Source organism: Thamnophis elegans, chromosome 9 (assembly GCF_009769535.1).
Source record: "Thamnophis elegans isolate rThaEle1 chromosome 9, rThaEle1.pri, whole genome shotgun sequence".
NCBI lineage: Eukaryota > Metazoa > Chordata > Lepidosauria > Squamata > Colubridae > Thamnophis > Thamnophis elegans.
The window spans coordinates 45,853,169-45,877,473 of record NC_045549.1 but is presented as its reverse complement, the minus strand read 5'-3'; the positions used below and the strand labels follow the sequence as shown (position 1 = coordinate 45,877,473).

The 24,305-nt window shown below is 36.1% G+C and overlaps 1 protein-coding gene across 3 annotated transcripts in view; it reads left to right on the top strand.

Moving 5' to 3' along the window:
• Window positions 1-24,305, top strand: part of MTUS1 (microtubule associated scaffold protein 1) — a 117,455-nt gene that overhangs the window by 8,130 nt on the left and 85,020 nt on the right. For all 3 annotated transcript variants that reach the window (XM_032223735.1, XM_032223733.1, XM_032223734.1), the window contains 2 exons: window positions 18,400-20,510; window positions 22,279-22,459. In XM_032223735.1, the coding sequence (XP_032079626.1) occupies window positions 18,528-20,510; window positions 22,279-22,459 (2,164 nt within the window). In that variant the 5' untranslated portion in view covers window positions 18,400-18,527. The remainder of the gene's footprint in view (window positions 1-18,399; window positions 20,511-22,278; window positions 22,460-24,305) is intronic.

The window sequence follows — 24,305 nt, the reverse complement described above, 5'->3', positions numbered from 1 at the left end:
TAATATCAATATACAGTGTGGATTCCAGGAAGATGGGCTGTATTTGAGAACTGGTCTAGCAAAGGTTTTGTATGCCCTAGTTTGCAGTACAATATTACTGGAGAAGAAGCTTGGCAGGATTAGGTTGCTAATTAAAGAAAATTAAAGAAAATATGATTGAGAGGTAGGAATCTCTTCATTTCAAAATGTTGCAAATGAATGGCATTTGCAAATGAATGGCATTCTGCTTCTTTATTATTCATCCAGTATCAAATACTCATATCAAATGTGTGTATAGCATATTAGAAATATATTTTTAAAAGGATAGAAAAGGTTAGATTAAAATATTGGATCAATTTTTTAAAATTTTAAGGAGTCATTTAGCAAATAATTGTCAAAACTGTGTATTGGATTGTTCCCAGTTTACTAGAAAACATTGCTATAAAAGCAATGAAATCATTCTTCAAATAGGTAGATCTCTATTGTATGTCAACATCTTAGAAAGTGTTTGTTATCCATACGGTCATACTAAGGTGTGTTGAATATGGACAGATTACTGTATTAGCTCTTGCATGTGATGGCTTTATTATTATAATAGATACATTCAAACAATATCTTTTTAATTGCTATATACCATTTTATTGAAATCAGGAATTTTGTTCACATATAGATATATTGATGTTTCACTCAAAAGGAACTGTCTACTGTAACCTAAGGACAGTAGTGTTCCATATGCCTGGAAATCAATGAATAGGTAATCGTCAAGTAGTTGCTTAGTTGCTTAGAATTTACCAGTTACCTGAAAAGGGGAACTTATGACTTAGATCCAGAATTCCAACAGTTCCAGTGGTTACATGACCACACTTTGGGTGCTTGCCATCACAGCCATATTTATGGCCATTTGTCGCATCACTCGATCACATGACCACTTTTTATGATGGTTTTGTAAAAAAACAGCATTTAATTATGATTTTTAACAAAACCTTTCCCTAGCAAACAATGGGTTTGATCAATGACTGCCATAAAAACATTGAAAAATTGGATTGTCATGTGCACAACCTGTTTTACAACCATTATGACTTGCAACTATAATGGGCAGGCTCCACTATGGCCATACTCAAGGACTACCTGTATCTATACATGGTCAACATTTATGACCATTTATATTGTATGAAGCTTCATAGAATAAAGTAACAATCCTGTTATAAAGTCAGTTATTAAGTCCCAAACGCTTCTTTCAAATTCAGTTATTTTTATATCCAAAGTTAATTGGAATAATTATAATTAATTATTTCCATTTCCTCAATGAATTATTATTTCAAATAAAGATAATGCTTTGATCTGAAATAGCATTGTGAAGTTTTATTTTAATATTTTATATTTAGTTTGCTTAATGAAAGTGGTATATATTAAAACAGAGATTTTAAAAAATCAGCATATTTAGAGAAGTATGTGAGAATTTCTATGTCTTATGATTGCTCATTCCAGTTTTACTTATTATATTAAAATCTTCATGACCTCCCTTCTCCCGATCAGATAATTTGATACCGGTATAAACACACGCCAGTATTTTACTTTGTTCAATACATTTATAGTTATAGGTTTTACCTACTCTTTGGAGGTTTATCTGTGGAAAAAATGGTTTTTATGGGAATCTTTTTTCCAATTACAGGTAGTCCTCAACTTACGATTGCAATCAAGCTCAAAATTAATTTTAAGTGAGAAAATGGTTAAGTGAATTTGTCTCACTTTATGACTTTTCTTGCCACATTTGTTAAGTGAATCTCGGTTCCCAATTTGTTTGCTTGTCAGAAGTGACTCCTGAACACTGTAACTGTCATAAATATAAGTCAGTTGTTAAGCATCTTAATGTAAATCACATGACCATTGGCATGTGGCAATGGTCATAAGTGTGAAAAATGGTCATAAGTCACTATTTTCAGTGCCATTGTAACTTCAAATGGTCACTAAATGAACTGTTGTAAATCAAGGACTGTAGTGAGCAATAGATGGCTACAAAATTAAATTAGAAGATTGCTGCTGTATCTTCTTTGCTTGGCAATTTTAAAACTGCAGAATTTTTTAAAAACATAAAATAATAACCAATATTCTTAGGTCAAACTCTATAATTTCATTGTAGCAGTTTCTAGGTCCCTATCTCATATTTAAACATTTAAATTTATGCTACTGATGTTCATGATAAAGCCTTCTGCTACAGGCCTTTATTTTATTGCTTGAAATATTTCTTGAGGTATTTCTTCTCTAATTCTATGTACATGCATGGATGTTGATTATAACTCCAAGTGCTATAATGTAAAGACAGTTGGTAGTTATCAACATAGCTATTTGCTAAAGTTGAATTGAACTGATTATGGCAAAGTGAACATTGTAGCTGTTTGACATATGAAATTAAACACCTGCAGACTTATTTGCAGTGCTGGTGGGACTCAGTAAAAATTGCATGAGACGTTTTACAGTGTAATTAAATAAAGGTAGACTAAGCATATTGATGGGAGAGTGAGAGATTCTGTAGAGGTCATTCAGTAATACCCGTAGAAGTTATATTTAGGTCTTGTGTACAACAAAGTCCAGCTAGAGTAAAGCTGCTATTAATATAGTTAAGTTATTTATAAGCAATGTTCTGTAGTAAGAAGATAGTAATGTTTCTCCCAGTCTCGTAGACACTGATTCAAGAATCACTGGAATTATTCCTTTGCCACCAGTACTTGCCACTACTATTATGGTTATTTATGAACAATCAGGCTAAACAGTAAAATACAACTTGTTTAGCAAGCTTTCTGCAGCCTTACAAAATGAAATTCTGCTTGTTGGCTTGCTAAGAAAAACACTGTTCATGCAGATTGTTTGTATCAAGAATAAACGAAGCTTAGTGAATTGAGGATCTAATGCACTGTTTCTCAATCTTAACAACTTTAGGTTCTGTGGACTCAACTCTCAGAATTCCCCAGGCAGCATACTTAAAGTTGCTAAAATTGATTAAACACTGATCTAATATTCTGGAAATATATAAAATAGTTGTGGATATTTTACTCAGATATGATATCTGTGTAAAATAGGCATGAACAGGTTTCAAATATAGTGTAATGTTCTTAGACAATCTAAAATTTGCCAGTCAGGGACTGGTACAAACAGGATATGGCTGAGATTAAATGCTGAGCTAAGAATCTGTTCTGAATACTAGAATTAAATGTTCAAAGTCTTTAAGTAGTAAAGCCTGATGACTGCTCCGACTTGTTTACTCCCAATTAGTTACTACAAACCATATCATGACCTATATTAAACAATATACTATACAAAATTTGGAAATTTGGAAAAGACTGTTGGATTGTAATATTTATTAAATTTGTATGCTGCCCACCTTATTATTGAAGTGACATTCTATAGCCATGATGGCAAACCTATGGCACACCTATGCCAGAGGTGACACATACAGCCCTCTCTGTGGGTACGTGTGCCGTCGCCAGCTGCTCTTCTGTTTTCAGGCCATTTTTCAGGGCGTTTTTTTCTCTGTGGGCATGCACATGCCGGCCAACTCGTCTTTGGGTTTCCGGCACATGCACATGCATTCCAGTTTTGGTAGTTGGTGCTGAAAAGGTTCGCCATCACTGCTCTATAGTATTGTAAGTAAAGCGATCTGCACATGGAATCAGGGGCAAATCTTTCTATGAAAATGATGGGTTTTCCTCTGACCCACATCTGAAATCTATGAGAAATGAATGATATGGTAATAAACAATCAGAATAATAAACAACAAACAGAAATAGAGATCTGTTTTTATGTTACTCTCCAGTATATGTAGATCACTAATGATTTAACACCATATTTTAAGGAGATAGTAAGTTGGAATGAGAACTATATTGCTGATACATAGTCTACAAATACCTGAAAATTGCCATAGATGATGGAGTAGATTTGCTCTCTATTCCTCAAAAGGGCAGGACCAGAACAAATGGATTAAAGTTAAAGGGCCAAGATTCAGGTTAGCCTGAAGAGCAACATGTTGACTATGCAAACTGTCAGACCCTAGAAGACGCTTTTACAACTGGAAGCGTTCAAGTAAGGGTTGGATGGTCATCCATGAAAGATGTAATGGGCTCTAAACTGAGCAGAGGATTGAATTAGATTACCTCTAAAGTACCTTACAAATTTTATGATTCCGTCATTCTAATAATGATCTGATAAGAAGAACTGTGTTAAGGAACACCTGATTAAATAAGGATGAGAATTATTAAAACAAAAATTGTCTTTTAAAATAAATCCATCAGTATGTTAATACTTCTAAATTCCAGGGTCCTGAGATTTAAAATGCATAAAGCAAGCAGTTGTGATATTGAAGAGCTCTGATTTACAAAAAGCACTGAAGAAATTATGTTAATACTGAAACAAAATAGGACTCAGTTAAACCTATCATCTTGCTAGCCTCTCTATTTAAAGGAGAGTTTGGAATTTGATTAGAGATGTTTAACGTGTTGGCCAAGTTCAGTTGATGCCTGCATACATTGGATGTCATTTTGAGAGCAATGAATAGGATATAGTGGATTGGGAACAGGATTGTAATACAACTGGTAGTAGGTGTGACTGAGGCCTAATTAATTAATGGGTCCTTAAGTGACATTCCTGCTGTAGAATATTTGTTAGGTAAAGCAAGGACTTCTGTAACCCACCCCTTTGTAACATGTTGCATGCATTGTACATTAAAAAATACAGGCTTCAATCTTATATCTGCCATTTGATGACCTTGCCCCTCCCATACCTAATAACCATACATGAGAGTTTATACATTATAGTATACTGCATTATAGTAACATATGTTTACTATGTTTATGGTACATTGTAATGGACTATTTCCTCCATCCAAGTATCTCAAAAATTATACCGAGAATTATGAACCTAATTAGAATATTAGGGTTTCCTAGGGAGAAGGAATAATATTAAGCAAGTGGAATGTATAGAAGTCTAGACAAGATGGGTGGCACACAAATCAAATATATACATATGCATGAGCTTGCATCAAAATCTCAACTATTTTTAATCAATTTTTGGTGGAAAGGGGGGAAAAACTCTACCAGTTCTTCTAACATGGGCATCAGAAGTGGGTTGCTGCTGGTTTGGTCAAAGTAACGGCGGCGAGAGGCTCTGCCCATTTGCCCAGATGCTTTTGCGCACACGCAAGTGTGCCCAAACCAGTAGTAAAAAAATTGGCAACCCATCTCTGATGGGCATATATTTCACATATGTCAGAATTTCTTCCAATCACTGTAGCAATTACAAAAGAGCATAAGTCAAAACTCAGGGTTCAGTTTTGTGAATCTTGTTTAAATCATTTTATGTGGCTGGAAGAGAGAAAAGTGTATGTTCAAAATTGAAAATGATTTCACTTTATTTTCTTATAGTTCATAGGCCTTAAGAGCCAATTCTTGATTATTTTATTCTGGAAAAGAAAATGGACGTCCTATTTTCCATTAATGAGCAACAGTAGCAGAGGTGGGTTTCGGCCAGTACACACCAGTACGTGCGTACCAGTTCAAAGAATTCAGCGTGCCTTCCCGTACCGGGGCTTTTGAAGGGCCCCATACTGGAACGGTCCCTCTGTTGGCCTGCCCCCCCCACCCCATTAGCTGTTCCCGCCCACCCGGTCACCGCTTGCTAGCCCCTCCTGTCCGCACCAGGCTTACCCCATCCACCCACTTTCTTTGCCGGAGCTGAGGATTTGGCGGTTGGAAGAAGCCCACGTGGCACGTACATCCTTCTCTTTGATAGCCGGCTGGTTTCTGGGAAAGGAGGGAGAAATCCATGCATTAGAGAGGGAGGAAAACTCATCCTCCCCTCCTATTCCTTCTTCGGCTGCTTTTGGCAGGTTCCAAGTGCAGCTTTCTTTCCCAGTTACTCAGAGGCTTTGGTTTAAGGTGGTGCTGTTTTATGCCGCCCCTCTTCCTCCTGCAAGCGACCGGTGCCTCAGAGACTCAGCGGGCAACTCAAGGGAGACAATGGCAACGATGACTTCATTCCCCAGGAGCTGCTGCTACCACTTAAGCCCTCCCAGAAGCCGAGCAGAGCAGGAGCCCCAAAAGCAAAACATCTCTCCTTTCCAGTCATCACTGCCCATTGGCCCAATTCCCTGATGCAATTCGTGGAGCTGCTTGACCTGATGAAAATGCGGGGGTGGCATTTTCAGGCTTTCACAACTTACGGCTATAGGTAGGAAGACGAGGGTGTCTCGGGAGTGAAGTCTTCGGTGCCAAGTGCTGAGTTTCCCTTCTGCCCCCCTGAAAATCAACCCCCCCAATCCACTCACTCCAGTTAAATGTGCGTAGGGTGATAGGATTAGTTTTAAATGGATAGTGTGGCTTATTTGCTAGCCTCCCAGTTGGCAAAACAGAAATTTTCACCAACTGGGATGTGTGTGGGAAAGGGGGGGGGGAGAAAGAGAAAGAAGGATAGAGAAAGAAAGGAAGGAAAGAAGGAAGGGAGAGACACAAGAAAGAACAAAGGAAGAATGAAGGAAGGAAGGAAGGAAGAGAAAGGAAGGAAGGGTGGAAAGAAAGAAGGAGGAAGAGAGAGACACAAGAAAGAAAGAAAATTAAAATAAAGAAAAAAGAAAGAAAGAAAAAGAGAATTTATGATCACAATTCAGCCCAAAATTTTGGTTGCTAAGCAAGAGCGTTGTTAAGTGAGTTTCACCACATTTTCCAAGTTGGCCATGCCCACCCGGTCACATGATCGCCAAGCCACTCCCACCCGGTCACATGACCACCGAGCCACTCCCACAAAACAGGCCACACCACAGAATAGGTTCTAAAAAAAATTGAAACCTACCACTGAACAGTAGCTTAACAAATCTCAATTTTAAGAAGATAACTAACACTCAGTTTTCCACCTTATATATAATTCTGTTGAAAAGTATCTGCCTATTTAAAATAACTGCTATAATTGTCTGAGACCAAGAATGTAAATGCTGCACAATGGCACAAAATTACTTTCACTCTTCAGATTACTCTTTCAGATTAAAAGGTTTAGCAAATCTCTAGCAGTCACTAAACAACATGGAATACCAGAAGTCTGCTGTCCTCTCCCTTTTAAGTGTGTAATGAGCTGTTCACTTTACCAAGCTCTTTTTTCTGTATGTAAAATAGAAGAATTAGCTGTTGCTGGAGGCTATTGGATATCTCTGTGTTATATCCTTATTTAAAAGCCATGAAAAGCTTTGCAAGAACTCCTGGCCCTTATATTGCTGGCAGACAACTAGCCCTTGATGTAGAGTTGGCAGCTAGTCCCAGGAAAATTCTTCTGCTAGAAAAAGGTTATTAAATTCTGCCTTGTTACTGCTGCACTACTGAACTTCTGAATCCACCCTGTCTCATGAGAGGAGCCTTTGTAACAGGGAGGAAAAATCCACATCTTTCTTGTTCTAGTATTTTGTAATGTGCTGAAGTATGTTAGGAATAAAATCTACAAACTGGAGAGTAGTTAAACAAATACAGGGAAGAAAGGGGAAGATGAGAACAAAAGGAAAAAATTACTCATTTTTAAATGTTGATATTAGATTCATTCATTTGTGCCTTGTTTAATGCCTGTGCCTAATTTTACTGTAGAGGACACCACAGAACTTCTGTTTCATCTGTCGTGAAATTTATTTATTTATCTAATAAAATTACAAAGACTAATCCATGTTGTAGTTGAGCATAGTATGTTATCTGAATCATGTAATGGAACTAGGTGATTATTAAGACCGCTATTTACAATCTCAATTTGTGTTTAGTTCTATGATTATTACTTTAGTCTTGACTGCAGATGCAATCTGGAAAATAGGCTAAAATATTGTTAAATCCTCTTCCTAACCCCCAAATACAGAACCAGGTGAGGACTAGTATGTTTCTTGAAAGAAATAAAATTTGATAGTATTTGCAATTTCACCTACTTTAGTGTATGGGTAACAAGTTTGGGTTGCCAAAGTAAAAGAGAATTGGATTAATGGGATTTTAGAAATACCATGTCAGAAATTCTTATATCTAACAAGAGCACATTGCAGTTGTTTGGAGAGGGAAGATTTAAAACTTTGTAGCAGACTACATTAAGAAAATCATACACAGTAAGCATTAATATAAAATTCATTCAATTTCACAGGGTGATTTACAATGTAATTTGTTAGTCATATGTAACATTACATTCCTTGGATTATAGTCATATAATTGCTTGCCTAGAAGTAAGTGCAGACTATGTTGAGGTTAGTGAGATTTCTGATTAGTTCTGAATAGAATTAAGTTGTCACTGCTATTATGCATTGATTGAATTACATATGTATACTGTAGATGCTCTATGACCCTGCCAATATGAAAATACTTGTTAGGCACATATGAATCAAAACATAGCAAATGTTTACTGGCTCTATTATTACCATTTTAAAAGCTAATGTTTTGTTTGTTTTTAGATCAAATAACACATTTTGGATACTTAAGATAGATAGAGGGGGCGTGCTGGTTCAGTTATTAAAGACACTGACCTTCTCAGCTGGAGAGCTGACAGCCCATGTTCAAGACCCAAGCGCTGTGCAATGAAGTGAACTCCCATTACTTGTCCCAGATTCTGCCAACCTAGTATGGTAGTTCAAAGGCATGAAAATGCAAGTAAATTGCATTTACCACTTGTTCTGACCACAAGGTACCACTTGTTCTGACCTAGGCTTCCTTAAAAAGCAGGAAGCAGAGTCTTGGTCTGGCAAAACCTCTTTTATGTACACGACTATTAATTCCTTTCATTAACAGTTAGCAAGGCTTGGCAAACAATCTTTCAGAGGAATATTTATCAACACATACCTTATCTCGCTGGAGAGCTGCTAGATAACTCGTTTCCAAACACAGGGCAAGACAACACTTGGCACAGAGACTCTTATAGTCACAAACAGAACTTTCCACTCTTGAAATGACTGAAGGAATGAATTGTTTCCTACAAAAGCCCACTTCCTGTTTGCTTTTCTTTTGTTTCCTATGGGAGGGGCCAATCACCTCCAAGGTGTGGCTTGACCCCCAAGTCATCCATGCTTTCTTAGTTGTTCTTGTCTTTTGCATGCACACACTGGGAACAGGCTCCATCTGTTCCTCTGCCTCACTGCTGTCTAGCTCACTCTCTGCCTCTGATGCAGAGCCCTTGTCTGAGCTTTCCTCAGATGCCAGGTCTGGCCCATATTCCTCCCCAATCTCCTCACTATCCGACTCTGCTGCAGGCTCTGCTGACTGCTGGTGGGTTATAACATTACTTCAGTGGGAAGGTAACAGCATTTTGTGCATCTCAGTGTATAATTATGCTTGCCACATGAACACGGAAGTGTCTTTGGGCAAGGTGGAAATCAAACATGACTCGACAGGGGAAACATTTTCCTTTTAAAATAGGTAGATCCATATTGAAAAAATCAATAACAATGAACAATGGATGATAAACTCAATTTATGTTTTTTAAAACAGCAACATTTCTCTGACATAGAATATTGCTTCTGATATCAACTTGTATCTTAGAATTGTTTTAAACGACTAAGCTAGTATGATTTTTAAAAAATGGATTGTTTTTTGGGCTTATATAGATTCCCAGTGTTTGTTTTCTAAATTCAAAAACCGCTTAAGATTTAAAGAAGAAAACATCTCCTCCTCTGACCTTCCCAAATAATTAGCTTGACTATAGCAAATTATATACAGTACAGTAAAACAATAGGCTTACTAGCAGTGATAATATTACCTATTTTGTGTAATGAAACATTTTCAAGAAAACAACCAAGTTCAGAGTACCCAACCTCTTTATTACAACCCTGAGCTACAAATATTCATTTTATTGGTACTATAGGCTATAGTGCAACAATGCTATTGAGACACATTAGCAAAACTGCTCTTGTGATAATATAAAAGGAGGTTTGAATAGGTTTTTCTTGTGACATTTCTTGAAAAATAAAAGGAGAAATCCCTGTCTAAAACTTGCTTTGTCTCCAAAGTAGAAGCTATCCAATCTATTTGTGATTGCGGTGTTTCTGCCCATCCTATACCAATACTGCAAGGAGAGAATCTTGATGAGAAAATAAATAAATATTCTGAAATAGAAAACTGTGAGTCTACAGCAGGGATCCCTATTTCCTGGCCTGTGACCCACTTTTGGACCACAGCCTATTCAGAACCAGGCCACAGAAGATGGGCGAATGTATGGCAGGGGGGTGAGTACATGAACACACAGTCCGATCTGTGCCTCTGTTCATGCAAATGTAACTGTGGATGTGCTCTTCCATCACCCGCATGGATTCATCTTTCCCCGCTTGCCGATCCGCAAGAGTGAAAAAATAGAAGGTCTCTGGTCTACAGCATAGAGAGTGGATGAAGCAGTTAGAGTAACTAGACTATGAGTTTGGACGTAAACTAAAAAAGATTACAGGCAGTCCTTGGCTTACCACAGTTCATTTAGTGATCATTTGAAGTTACAAAAGCACTGAAAAAAGGGACATATGGCCCATGATCAATATCCCCATGATCACATGATCAAAATTCAAATGCTTGGCAACTAACTCATATTTATTACCATTGCAGTGTCCTGAGGTCATGTGCTCTCTTTTTGCAAACCTCTGAAAATCATAATCAATGGGGAAGCCAGATTCACTGTGTTACTTACCTTAACAACTGCAGTGATTGACTTAATTGTTGCAAGAAGGGTCATAAAATGGAGCAAAACTCACTTAACAAATGTCTCACTTAGCAACAAAAATTCCGGACCCAATTGTGGCCATAAATCGAGAACAACCTGTATAGATTAAACTACCATTATATATTGTAGATAGCTGCTTAACCATTATCCATAGGTTACTATTAATGGAATATGTAAAGATAATTCCTGATGTGGACGGCCAAAATTGTATTATGGCCACACTGAAAAAATCTATACTGGTTTCTAGTTATTTTTCCAGACAATTCCAGGGAGTAAGTACTAAGATTTTTACATTCTAAATAGCTTAGAGCCAGACTACCTGAAATGTCATCTCACATTATGTATCTGTGACCTGTAAGATATGCAGGAGACACGCTTTCACAAATATATGCAATACCTGTTCTGAGATATTTCCAAGATATGGAATGTCCACTGTTTACAAACAAATAGTTAAGTTTTATCTATTTAACCAAGGCTCTTAAAATTATTTTATGGCTATTTTAATGTTTAAGTCCTTTATAATTTTATGTTAGCTGCATTATTTATTCTGGTTAGATTTTTTTAAAAAGGATATAAATCAAGCAGTTATAGTACAGCGACAAACTGAAAAATAGTGATTAACCACAGAAATATGCAGAGCTCTTGAATTGTTGAGAGGAACTTTTCCAATAAAGTCATGGATGTCTTATCAAAATAAAGTTTGTGAATTCAGAGGTACTTTCTTTCAGGCACTGTAACTATACAGTATTAGATTGTAGTCAGGGGTGCATTCCTGCCGGCATTATTACTGGTTCGGCGCCCGAAACATTTTGCATAAAGGAGGTAAGGACCTGTTCTTTGTCACTCCAGCATAGAGGATAAGAAGACAGATTAGAAGGGCTTTCTAATATTGAGCAATTTTGATAATGGGTTTATTTATTAAAGTTGAAGCTAGAGAGCTGTTGGTAAGGAATGCCTTAATTGCGGTTTCTATGGTAGTCTTTTATTTACAACGATTCATTTAATTATGGTTCAAAGTTATGATAGCCTTGGAAAATATACTTTATTACTTGTAGTAGCACTTACAACTGTTGCACTACCCCTGCAATCATGTAATTACAATTCATGCACTTGGCAACTGGTTTTCATTTCATTTACAGTAAATTGCAGCATCCTGTGGGCATGTGATCATGATTTGTGATAGGCAAAAATGTCCAGTAGGGAACCTGGATTTGCTTAATAAGCATAGTAATCTGCTCAACCACCATAGTAAAAATGGTCATAAAATCAGGTCTGTCAATATAATGACTCAACTTATGACCGCACTGACTTAAGACCAAAATTCCGTATCCAATTGGTAGATCTACTTGTACAAGGTACAAGGAATTAATGGCCCAAATAGCTTTTTTTCAACAGAATAATTCAACATACTTAAAAATGCATTATAATATACCCTATTGCATTTGTCAAGCTAAAGAATAGGAAGAGTTTGTGAAAGTAGAAAATATATTCCAATATAGTTTACTGGATCTACTATTTAAAAAAACTGGTTTCCACACAAAGCAACTATAGAACATTTTTGAATTTGCAGATAAATATTTAACTGAAAAGTATTGTGACAGTTCTGTTTCCAATATTTTGTCATATTGTTGCTTTGACATATCACATTGTTTTCAACTAATAAGAAAAACTTGTTTCCTAAAGACCAAAAACAAATACATGATTCTTTCCCAAAAGCATTGCTTATTTTCTGGCTAAACTTTGTTTCAAACATATTGCCATTGTTTTTTCCGCATAGTTTTCCTTGAGTGTGAGAAGGCAGAAAAAAGAAAATAGGCTGCTTTTTATAGATTCTAGTAAAGAATCTTCAGCATTTAATTCTGACTGATTGGCGAAATGTTTGGTGCATGCAAGGGGCCCTTCCGACTCATTTCTGTTTAAGCAAGAACCCTGAAAAATTCTCCCATGGTTTGGCCATTATTAGTAATGCATGGTTACTGTTGGAATAACATGTTATCTCTTTCCCTTCACAAGCAAAATATAAGTAAATCCTGAGACTTTTGAATAAGCTCCCCCAGGAATTTGCATTTTTGAAGTATCATTCCAATGGGATTTCTCAGGCTCAGTGCACTTTATAAAATGAGTGCAAGAGTTTAATGTCTTTGATGAATGTGAATTCTTGGATAAATAAAACTAAACTTTTTAGCTAGCTGGAGATTTCTAGCTTTATTCTGACTTCATGATTATTACATCTTTTTGTTTCATGAAATATGAAAGATGTCCCAAAGCCTGCTTTGCTCACAGAAATTAATACTTGTTGTTATTTTAATACTAATTGGAATTGTTGCAGTTTTAATGTAATCCTAATTTTGCTGCCATTATTGTATAATTTTATTCCAGAAACTCATTTGCAACTATTTCAAAAATGGGTTTTATTCTTCACAATTCTTGATTTAATATTTCCGCTATGCAGATTTTTCAGGCTTGTCATCTCTGTGCAAAAAAATCTTAGTTTCTGAATCTGTATCACACTAGCACTATTAAAGATTTAAATCCTTTTATTTGCATATGGTTATGCAAAGCATTATTGGTTCCTCATAGGCAATGAGTTAACCTAGACAGTTAAGGTTTCATTTGCAAAGTTTCATTTGCAAAGTTTAAACAGGTTTGATTGAACATTTGCCTGAATTTGTGTCCTAATGATATGATTAAGCACATTGTTATGCTTAGCTGTCCAACCCAGATAGTTTGCCATATCAAAAGATTATAGTAGGGATTTTGGTAGCTAAGAGTATATTCAAATATATCTACTGAATAAATTATTATCAAAGAAAGGATATTATTTCTAAAGATGAGTCATGAAACTTTTGGGTGAATCTCAAACTGTAGGTGCTGGAGAAACCAACTGTACCAAGAAACAACAACAACAACAACAACAACAAGGGTGTAGCCAACTGCACATTTCAAAAACACTTGTTATGAAAATATAGCTGGAAGGGACTTTGTGGTTCTTATTTGCAATACATCTGCTTCCTATGTAAAACACATCAGGATTGACAGGAATGTGATCTTTGTAAATGTTCAATTTGAAAAAAAATAGGAATCTTCAAAAAATAACTAATAAGGAAAAAGAGGAAGGTTGCTAGTAATTATATTCTTGCAAAGATTAAATGCATCAATCCTGAAATAATATAGAAGGATAAATTGTGCATCTTGTCATGGTGATACAAGGAAAAGAAAAACATCTTGAAATATTTGATTTTGTTTTAAGAAACTGAACTGATAGCATAACGAAGAGGATAAAAATGACCAATTAAATTTATATTTAATTACTTTTCTGCTTAGCAATAGCACTTAGACTTATATACTGCTTCACAGTACTTTTAGAGCCCTCTCTAAGCAGTTTACAGAGTCAGCATACTGCCCCCTACAATCTGGGTCCTCATTTTACCCATGTTGGAAGGATTGAAGGCTGAATCAACCTTGACCCTGGTGAGATTCAATCTGCCAAACTGCTGACAGCTGGTGATCAGCAGAAGTAGCCTGCAGTACTGCATTCTAACCACTGTACCACTGCAGCTCTTACTCTTTGGTAATATTGACTGGATTCATACAATACTTGAACCAATAAATAACCACATTTTATTCTTGCAGGTTGTAGGAACTCAACCCCTATAATTCATTGGATTGTTCAATCCAGAATGTGGGATTAATTGAGAAAACCATGATTAATTTAATCATAGGTAAACATACCATGCTAACAAATAAGTCCTTGTGTTTTTCTTGGAAAGAAATGGTTTGTAATTTCCTTCTTCCTAGAGCTAAGAGTGAGTAACTGGCCCCCAAGATTGCCCTGCTGACTTTGTGCTTAAGGCAGGACTAGAACTCAATCTCCTGGTTTCTAGCTTGGTGCCTTAACCACTACACCAAACTGGCTCTCAATAATGGTAATAGTGAAGAGAAATTCAAAAGACTAAATATTTGCTATAAAACATCTATTTTGTTTTTTTCCCTAATAAATTTTGTCCAATTTTTGTATTATACATTATAAACATTTCTATTCTTCCCAGTTCCAATATTATTTTCAGTTTTGTGCAGTTTTATAACATAAATGGAAGGATGAAAAGTGGGAGAGATTCCGCAAAATTCCTAATTTGAAATGAGAAATACCTCATTTATATGATGTGATTAAATTGTGACATTTTCTGGATTCCTGATAAATTTGTCATTACACAGTACTGAATACAATACATTGAGAATTTCTAATAACAGCTTAAAATATAACAGCAGTTTAAAATCTGTTATATTTTAATAATGGTATAGTGGTAACCATTTCTTAAAAAGTTACATTATATAATACAACTTTTAAGAAATGGTTACCATTATACAATTAGTAGTATAGTAACTATTAGTTACTATACCATTATAAGTAATTAAGTAACTAATGGTTACTTATCTACAGAAAATAATACAGTATTGGTTAGGGCAGTGTTTTTCAACCTTTTTTGTGCAAAGGCACACTTTTTTCATGAAAAAAATCACAAGGCACACCACCATTAGAAAATGTTAAAAAAAATTAACTCTGTGCCTATATTGACTATATATAAAGTAATTCTCCCACGGCACACCTTACACTATGTCACGGCACACTAGTGTGCCACGGCACAGTGGTTGAAAAACACTGGGTTAGGGGATCCAAAACCCTTACTGAATACAGAGACGTATGAACAAAATATACAATACAATACAATACAGTAGCAGAGTTGGAAGGGACCTTGGAGGTCTTCTAGTCCAACCCCCTGCCTAGGCAGGAAACCCTATAATGTTTCAGACAAATGGCTATCCAACATCTTCTTAAAGACTTCCAGTGTTGGGGCATTCACAATTTCTGGAGGCAAGCTGTTCCACTGATTAATTTTTCTAACTGTCATGAAATTTCTCCTCAGTTCTAAGTTGCTTCTCTCCTTGATTAGTTTCCACCCATTGCTTCTTGTTCTACCCTCAGGTGCCTTGGAAAATAGTTTGACTCCCTCTTCTTTGTGGCAACCCCTGAGATATTGGAACACTGCTAGCATGTCTCCCCTAGTCCTTCTTTCTATTAAACTAGACGTACCCAGTTCCTGCAACCGTTCTTCATATGTTTTAGTCTCCAGTCCCCTAATCATCTTCGTTGCTCTTCTCTGCACTCTTTCTAGAGTGTCCACATCTTTTCTACAACGTTGTGACCAAAACTGAATGCAGTATTCCAAGTGTGGCCTTACCAAGCCATTATAAAGTGGTATTAACACTTCACGTGATCTTGATTCTATCCCTCTGTTTATGCAGCCTAGAACTGTGTTGGCTTTTTTGGCAGCTGCTGCACACAGCTGGCTCATATTTAAATGGTTGTCCACTAGGACTCCAAGATCCCTCTCACAGTTACTACTATTGAGCAAGGTACCACCTATACTGTACCTGTGCATTTCTTTTTGTTGCTTAAATGTAGAACCTTACTCTTTTCACCATTGAGTTTCATTTTATTAGATAGTGCCCAATGTTCAAGTTTGTCAAGATCCTTCTGTATCTTTAGCCTATCTTCTAGAGTGTTGGCTATTCCTGCCAGCTTGGTGTTATCTGCAAATTTGATGAGTTCCCCATTTATTCCCTCATCCAAATCATTGATGAAGATGTTGAAGAGTACTGGGCCCAAAACAGATCCTTGGGGTACTCCACTGCATACTTCCCTCCATGAAGATGCAGTTCCATTGAGGACTACATGTTGAGTGTGGTTGATTAGCCAGTTACAAATCCATCTGGTGGTGATGCTGTCTAATCCACCTTCTTCTACTTTATTTAGTAGTAGGTTATGGTCTACCTTATCAAATGCCTTACTAAAGTCCAAGTAAACTATATCGACGGCATTCCTCTGGTCCACTAATTTTGTCACATTATCAAAGAATGCAATAAGATTAGTCTGGCACGATCTGTTTTTGATAAACCCATGTTGGCTTTTGGCTATTACTTTGTTTGTTTCTAGGTGTTCGCTAATTCGCTGCTTGATTATCTTTCCCATAATCTTTCCTGGTATTGAGGTCATGCTGATAGGTCTGTAGTTTTCTGGATCTGTTTTTCCCCCCCGTTTTTTGAAGATGGGAACCACATCAGATCTTTTCCAGTCCTCTGGCAGTTCCCTCGTGCTCCAGGATCTCTGAAAGATATAGTTCAGTGGTTCTGAGATCTCGTCTGCCAGTTCCTTCAGAACCCTGGTGTGTAACCCATCTGGTCCTGATGATTTGAACTCGTCTAGGGTAGACAGGTGCTCACTTACCATTTTCTTCCCTATTTCAACTTGTGTTCCTAATCTGAAAAATATGATGGAGTGTAATTTTCTACTGTACTCCATTGCACATTAAACTTAAGCTAGGAAAATGGATAAATTTCTTGTACCTACAATAACACAGGTACATAATTAAAGAAGTCTGTTCAGGTTTCTGATAGCTCATGGAGGAATGGATAAGGTACTATAACTAGTTGTTGACTTACAACCAAAATTAGGATCAGAATTTCTGTTGCTAAGCAAGACAGCTTAGTGGGTCACACCTGATTTTACAACCATTCTGCCATACTTGTTAAGCAAACCATGTTAACTGAATCATTTAGGGTTAAGTGAATGCAGCTTCCCTCATTGTCTTTGTCAGAAGCCAGCTGGGAAGGTTGCAAGTGGCAATCACATGACCCCAAGGTGTTGAAACTATTATAAATACATGCTGATTGCCAAGCACCTGAATTTTGATCATGTGACTGTGGGGATGCAATAATTGTAAATGTGAGGACCCGTTGTTAATCAGGTTTTTTGTGCTCTTATAATTTCAAAAGGTCACTTAGAGAACAGGTTGTAAGAACTATCATACCTGTATAGCAAGTCAGCTTTCCATGGCTATGTCATCTGGGGATGAAGTAAACAGTAACCTACTGATTCTGAAGGGCATCAGGCTGATAGAGAATATTGTGGCAACATTTTACTTCAACATGAGCAGAAGATAAACATTAAGTTATTTCACGTTCCAAAAGTTAAGTTAAACTTCTGCAAGACAATTAAGCAAAACAACTGGTTTATACCTATCTTTCACTCTTCTACATTTTCAATTTAAAGAATCTAATTTTACCCAGAAGATTTTAGGGATTTCTCCTGTATTTGCTAATAAAGATACCAGTTTCTTCAAAACTTGATCCTTAGTTAGAATTCTATAAATAAATACCTATTTTTGTGGATCAAATCAGAAGAGTGTTAAATATCAACAGTGACTCGTCAAACTACTTTATCTTAAACACATGTGCTTAAAAATAAGTTTATATTGTACCCATTTGTTCTATTTCCCCCCAAAGTGTAGGGATTTGATCTATGTTGGTACTTTGAGAAAGTAAGTTAACTCTTATTTCTTTAATTATTATTACTGTGTCCTTTGCCCCCTTTCCCATCAAAAATTCCATCAAACTACTATTTTCTTTTTTAAAAATTGTCTGAAAATTGCATATTTTGGGGATAAACAGCTTCTTTTGAATATAATTCCCAATGAGAAAATAATACAAATGAGATAATGTTCAATAAATTCTGGGCTGATGTCTAAAACTAATTAGGGTTTCTTTTCCACGTGCTACACTAAGTATATTCAGCAATGTGTGTTTAGTATAATATATGCCCAATTACATTGCAATTTGAAGAACAGATTATCATTTGACGTAATTGTTCAATTTATCCAATTCTAGATCAGAACCGAATTTAATTGGGAATCCTACAATTATGAAAAATGAATTAAACTGAAGAGGACCTCCTTAAAAATAAAACCAAGACAATTTTACAGATTACCAGAATGACAGGACAGAAAGAATAAAAAATGAATGTGGAGAAAGTAGAGGAAAAAGTCTTGCAGTCACCTTTAATCATCAGGGATGAAAATGGCAACAGATGTGTGAGTAACACCATTGGATCTTTGAATGAAAGCACTATTAGTCATCCTCACCAAGGAGTAGAACATGAAGGCTGTACAATATTTAAGGATACAACTGGGCTCAAAACCATTGCTTCAACTCCATGCATTGAAGAGCAAGACTTGCAGAAAGCTCCCAGTGATTATATTTGCATGGGGACTTCAGACCCAAAGGCCACACAGTGCTCTTTTTCAAAGGAACAATTTTACATGGATGCCATGAATCAGACTTTCCTGGAGTCAGAGGGTTGTGGCAAAGAAAGCCTTGCAAAGGAACCTTTTCAGAATTGTAGTAGTAGGAAATCAATGTCTTATTGCCAGACAGATCTCATGAATTTAGTGCCCCTTGCCTCTAAGGAAAGGAGCACTACTGAAACACAATATGAATTAGGAAGTGCCCAAATAGAACAGGAAGATGCTAATACAAATTTAATTACAATGATAAATTTGGGGGATACAATAAGTAAATGTTATGAGGTAGCAGTCAGTCCTAGGGAATTAGGTGAAACTTTCATCTGTGAATACTCTGACTCTCCTAGCCTACAAGTTTTCATCAATTCAAATGCACCAGATATGTATCAAGATAAGGGTGTGCAATCTATTCCGCTTTCAATGGCAGCAGACGAGGTCACTAATTATATTGATTTAGTTTCACAGAATAGTGAACAGCCTGAAAAGCAAGGACAGCAGGATGCTGGTTCTTACAGTAAGCAATTATCAGAACCAGAACAGTTTGATATGTGCAAAGTCAAATATAGGAAATATATGCATAGCACTCCTGAACAAGATGAAAATAAATGGATGGCTGGGGCTAGTATAGATGATGACATACATGATGTTTGCCGTTTAGCCATTGAAACCTTTGATGAGCATTCTGAACAGGAATTTTGTGAAGATGAAGTGCACATGACCAAAATCCAGACTCTTTTCAAAGAAAATGAAGCCTTGTTGAAGGGACCTAGTGAAATACCCAAGCAAATACAAAATGATACACCAAAGGCAGAAAGAGTTGCTCTGTCTGAGCACAACTGTCAATCAACTTTCATTGTTTATAGCTCTCCAGCCAATGAACATAGCTTGACCTCGCCGCCTCCTGTGGGGTCAAAAAATGCAACTTTTGCTGTAGTTTCCATGCGAGATGATCCTGGTGAGGGATCTAAACCTGGAAAGAATACTCCCTTGGTAAAAGATCACCCTAGAAGTCCGTCCCTTAAAAATAATTCTGAACAAATTGCAGTAAAATCAACAAAGAGATCTCCTTTTATAGCTACTATAACCAAAGCCAGGAAAGCAGAAATTGTGAGCTTTCCAAAACCAAATTTTAAAAACATTAAGCCAAAAGTTGTATCCAGGCCTGTGTCACAATGTAAGGACAGTGCTGCTCTAAAAATAAGTCCAAGATCTCCGCAACTATCTACTGCTTCCTCCTCCTCGTCTTCCTCACCAAAGCAACCATCCTTTTTGTTTGCATCACTGAGGAAAAAAAAGGACTTGGATAAAGGCACCAAAGCAGAAACCCCTATGAATAAGACTCATAAGCAACATTTTAATAAACAGCTTCCTAGCCAAGGTGTGCATGCTACAACTTATTCTGAAAATGTTTCTCAGAAGAGTCCAAAACCAGTGTTAAAGCAGAATGTGGATCAGGTTGAGAAAGCAAAGCATCTTAGTCAATCATGCTTCCCTATGGCTTTAATGAGCTCCCAGAACTATGGTGGGTCACCAAGTGAAGGGATGGACAATGCAGAAACTTTGATTCAGCCTTGGGCTGTGAGTAGCTGCCAGAGAGCTCTAGAAAACAAGCATTCAAATGATTGTACGGGAATTCCAAGTGAGGCATCTACCCAAGAAGTTACAAACAATGGCCATGGACTAGTGCAATTTTGTTCGGTAAGTTTATGTGTGCATTGTGTACTGTATGTATATATTCTTAATCTGATGTTCAAACCATGTTTTTCACTGGTTGCATGTTCCTGAACTGAAAACCATTTTATTTCTGAGGTTATGATTTTACCACCTTGATTTTAAAGGCAAAAAGGGGAAAACCATATTTTCCCGTAAATAGTATTTATTATAAACATTGCTACTGCTGCTTTAGGTTTTTTAATATATATTTTTATTGAATGGCTTTATATAGTTAAAAGAGAAACAAGAGCAAACATGTAAAAAAGATAAAAGTACCAGAATCAGATAGAAAGAGTTAAAAAAGTGGTTTCCAATTTTCTTTATAAGAGTTGCTAAATTGTTATTATTTATCTCTTTAAAACTGAATTATATATTTCCCAACTTCACATATTCAGTCCATTATAGTTGACAAACCTAGGAATCACCAGTTCATTTTTACCCATTGTCAGCAAAAAGATCATACAAGCTTTCTAGATTTATAAAAAAAATATAGAATTTCTTTTGATAAAAATTATAAATTCTGGTTTCCACTGGATATTATTTTTTAAAATTTGAGACATTGTATATATCGTTGTCCAGTACTTGTTCACTTTTTCATGTTTACCATGCAATGTTGGTTTGTAACTTAATAGCTACAAACTACATATGGTTAACTGCTGCCTGTTTCTACTTTAAACACTGAAGAGAAAATCCTAACACAAAACTCACAGACTAGTTGGCGTGTTTTCCTTATCTTTTTTATTGAGTTATGCTGCAAAATTACATCTTATTAAAGATCGGATATGTCTATCCACTATAAGTCTAATACAAAAGAGCTAGTTTGTTTACAATTTGAATCTAATCTAATCATCTAATCTTATTGTAATCTATCTGTGGCTTAACATAGATTGTTTTAAGACTGCAATTAATACAACACAGTGCTGCAAAATAACATTTCCTAGCTTTCAGTTCAGCATTAACACCATTTCATATTTTGCAAATCCTTTTGCCCTGAAATAAAAAAAATATATGAGTAAATAATCTGGCATTATCAAACCAACCCAACAATCTGGTTAATATGCAGCCACTTATGTTTTGCAATGAGAATTTTTAGCAAGCTTCCAGCAAACACGCTGATGCTAGTTAAAAGTATGTTGAGTCTGTCTTAAATATTGGTATAAAAATGATTGAGTGCTAGCATTACAAACTTAATATTGGTATTTAATAACATTTTAAACATAGATACGTACATTCACAATTTAGATTCCTAACAGGGCTTACCACAGCACCCACTGATTGCTTCTGCTCTGAATGTTGAGTTGCAAGCTTTTTGGGTCTCCAGGAACAGCTGAAATTTCATGGAGGAAACTGTTGTTTCACTCCAACAATATTTGGGGACATTTGTGGCATGTTAGGAAAAAATCTTGATGCTTACCACAAAGAGTTAACTACAACATTAGATGATTTTGCAGCAACAGACACTTATCTTTACATACGCCAAACACACACAACTAAGTGCCAGGAATAGTGCTTATGACTGTTAGCCGCCTTCTCTGCTTAATCAAGAATGCATGGATAACTATCATTAACAAAAAGTATGTGGCTACAGTATGGAAAATTTGAGGCAGACCTTACTAGCACATATAATCAAGTGAACAATGCTTCATTAGCAGTAGTTACTTTGTGCTCTACATTATGAGAGTAAGAATATACATGTTTCTACATTTATTCTCTCCATTTCTTTGTTTTTTCCATATGGTATTAAATCATGCAGGCTTCTTTGTCTAAAACAGACATCGCACAAGGACAAGATTTTCCTAAAAGTAGTCCTGTTCCTGTAAGGAATGTACCACCATCTAAAATTGCATTCCCTTCTAGGAGAGGAAGTGACAATAAAAATACTCACGTGACCAAACTTTCATCTCCTCAAAGACACATTTTATCATCAAACTCTGGTGAGAAACATTTGTCTATTATCATTCTTGTGCAGAATGTATGACAACATGGTGTTTCAATTAATATAAGTTTGAAAAATATATTCACTAAAATTAATTGAATTCTCAGTGTTTTTCCTAAACACTACATCCTGATCAATGATGTAGTTGCAATTGTGTGTAGTCTGAAATGTTTGGGTATAAATTCTATAATATTGCATTGTACTAAGCCAATATATTTTTAATCATTGCTAGAATGAGCCATAAGCTGGCATATCATGTTACAGTTGAGTTTACTGTGTTGTTTCAACTGGAATATGATTCAGATTAGATCAGAGAACAGGAGAGAAAAAACACGCAAGCAGTCAAGACTAAATCCCTGGCATTTATGTCAGTTATCTGTAGTTGATTCGTCTTGCCTTTATTCTTAGAATATATTGAGGTTGGGAGTTTTAACTGTCTGAAGAATCACAGTTGCATTGTTACAATTGATTACTCTAGAACAGTGTTTTTCAACCTTTTTGTGCAAAGGCACACTTTTTTCATGAAAAATATCACGAGGCACACCACCATTAGAAAATGTTAAAATTTTTTAACTCTGTGCCTATATTGACTATATATAAAGTAATTTTCCCACGGCACACCTTACACTATGTCATGGCACACTAGTGTGCCGCGGCACAGTGGTTGAAAAACACTGCTCTAGAAGCAATAGAAATGTCTCCTAGAACCAGGTTGCTGATGTTCTGATGTATCCATGCTACCTGAGAAAGGGATTAAATTAAATGCTCTCCACTTGTACCCTGCTGGGAAAATCTAGAAGCAGTAGAAATGTCTCCTTCTAGAGCCAGGTTGCTGATGTTCTGATGTATCCATGCTACCTGAGAAAAGGATTAAATTAAATCCTCTCCACTTGTACCCTGCTGGGAAAATCTAGGGTTCTATTTTTAAAGAGTTAAATTAAAACTCGTGTTAAATCTGTACATATCTATGGAGTAATTTGGTTGCTAGGAAGGGTATATTGTTCAGGAGATTTAATGTTTACTGTGGGAGCAAGTAATTCAAATAAATGTTATCAAAAGGCTGACAGTGGAAAATAAAGCTTATTTATTTAAGTCTAGAAATTAAGCTAGACCTTTACTAAACTTATATTAAGTTATTTGGATTTTTTTTTTTTTGTAAACCAGCAACTCTCAATTATCATGATCAATAAAATTTGGAGATCCATAATTCTAACTTTCTCTGAAAGTAATCTAGTAGGGAAGGTTGATGTCAACTGTCCTGATAATGATGTGTATTTAATTTTTCTGTGTGTTTTCCCTCATTTGATAATAACAACAAACATTGATTAATAGCGGGTGAGATCTAGCTTGGAAGTAATGGTAAGTTCCAGCTGATGATCTCTACTGAGAAAATAGTTTGAAACTGGCTTCCCTGCAGATATGAAGAATAGACTACAAGCATATCAAGATGGTACTTCATAATTTTGGTGGGTGTTTGAAGTCTGAGCCAGGACAATCTCGTGGGAAGACTACCATATAAGATACGCCCAAATTGAAAGCACACAAAGTAATTCTTCAGTACTTTGGGCTGTTGCATCTTTGAAGTAGAATCAGTGATTAGCTTATCTACCAGTTCTTGATATATTCTGTAAAAATTTAAAATTCTGAATATCTCAATATAAGAGTTCTGTATTAGTACACAATATTGTTAGTTTTTCCTCCATAGTTTTCTAACCATTATTAAATAGGTGGTTGGCCTGGACATGAAAAGCATAACTTTGAAAACATGTCATCATTTTAAAAGCATGCTAATGACTTGTTATCTAGAAAAACCTGTTTTAATTTGTCTGGCTTTCCCACCCTCT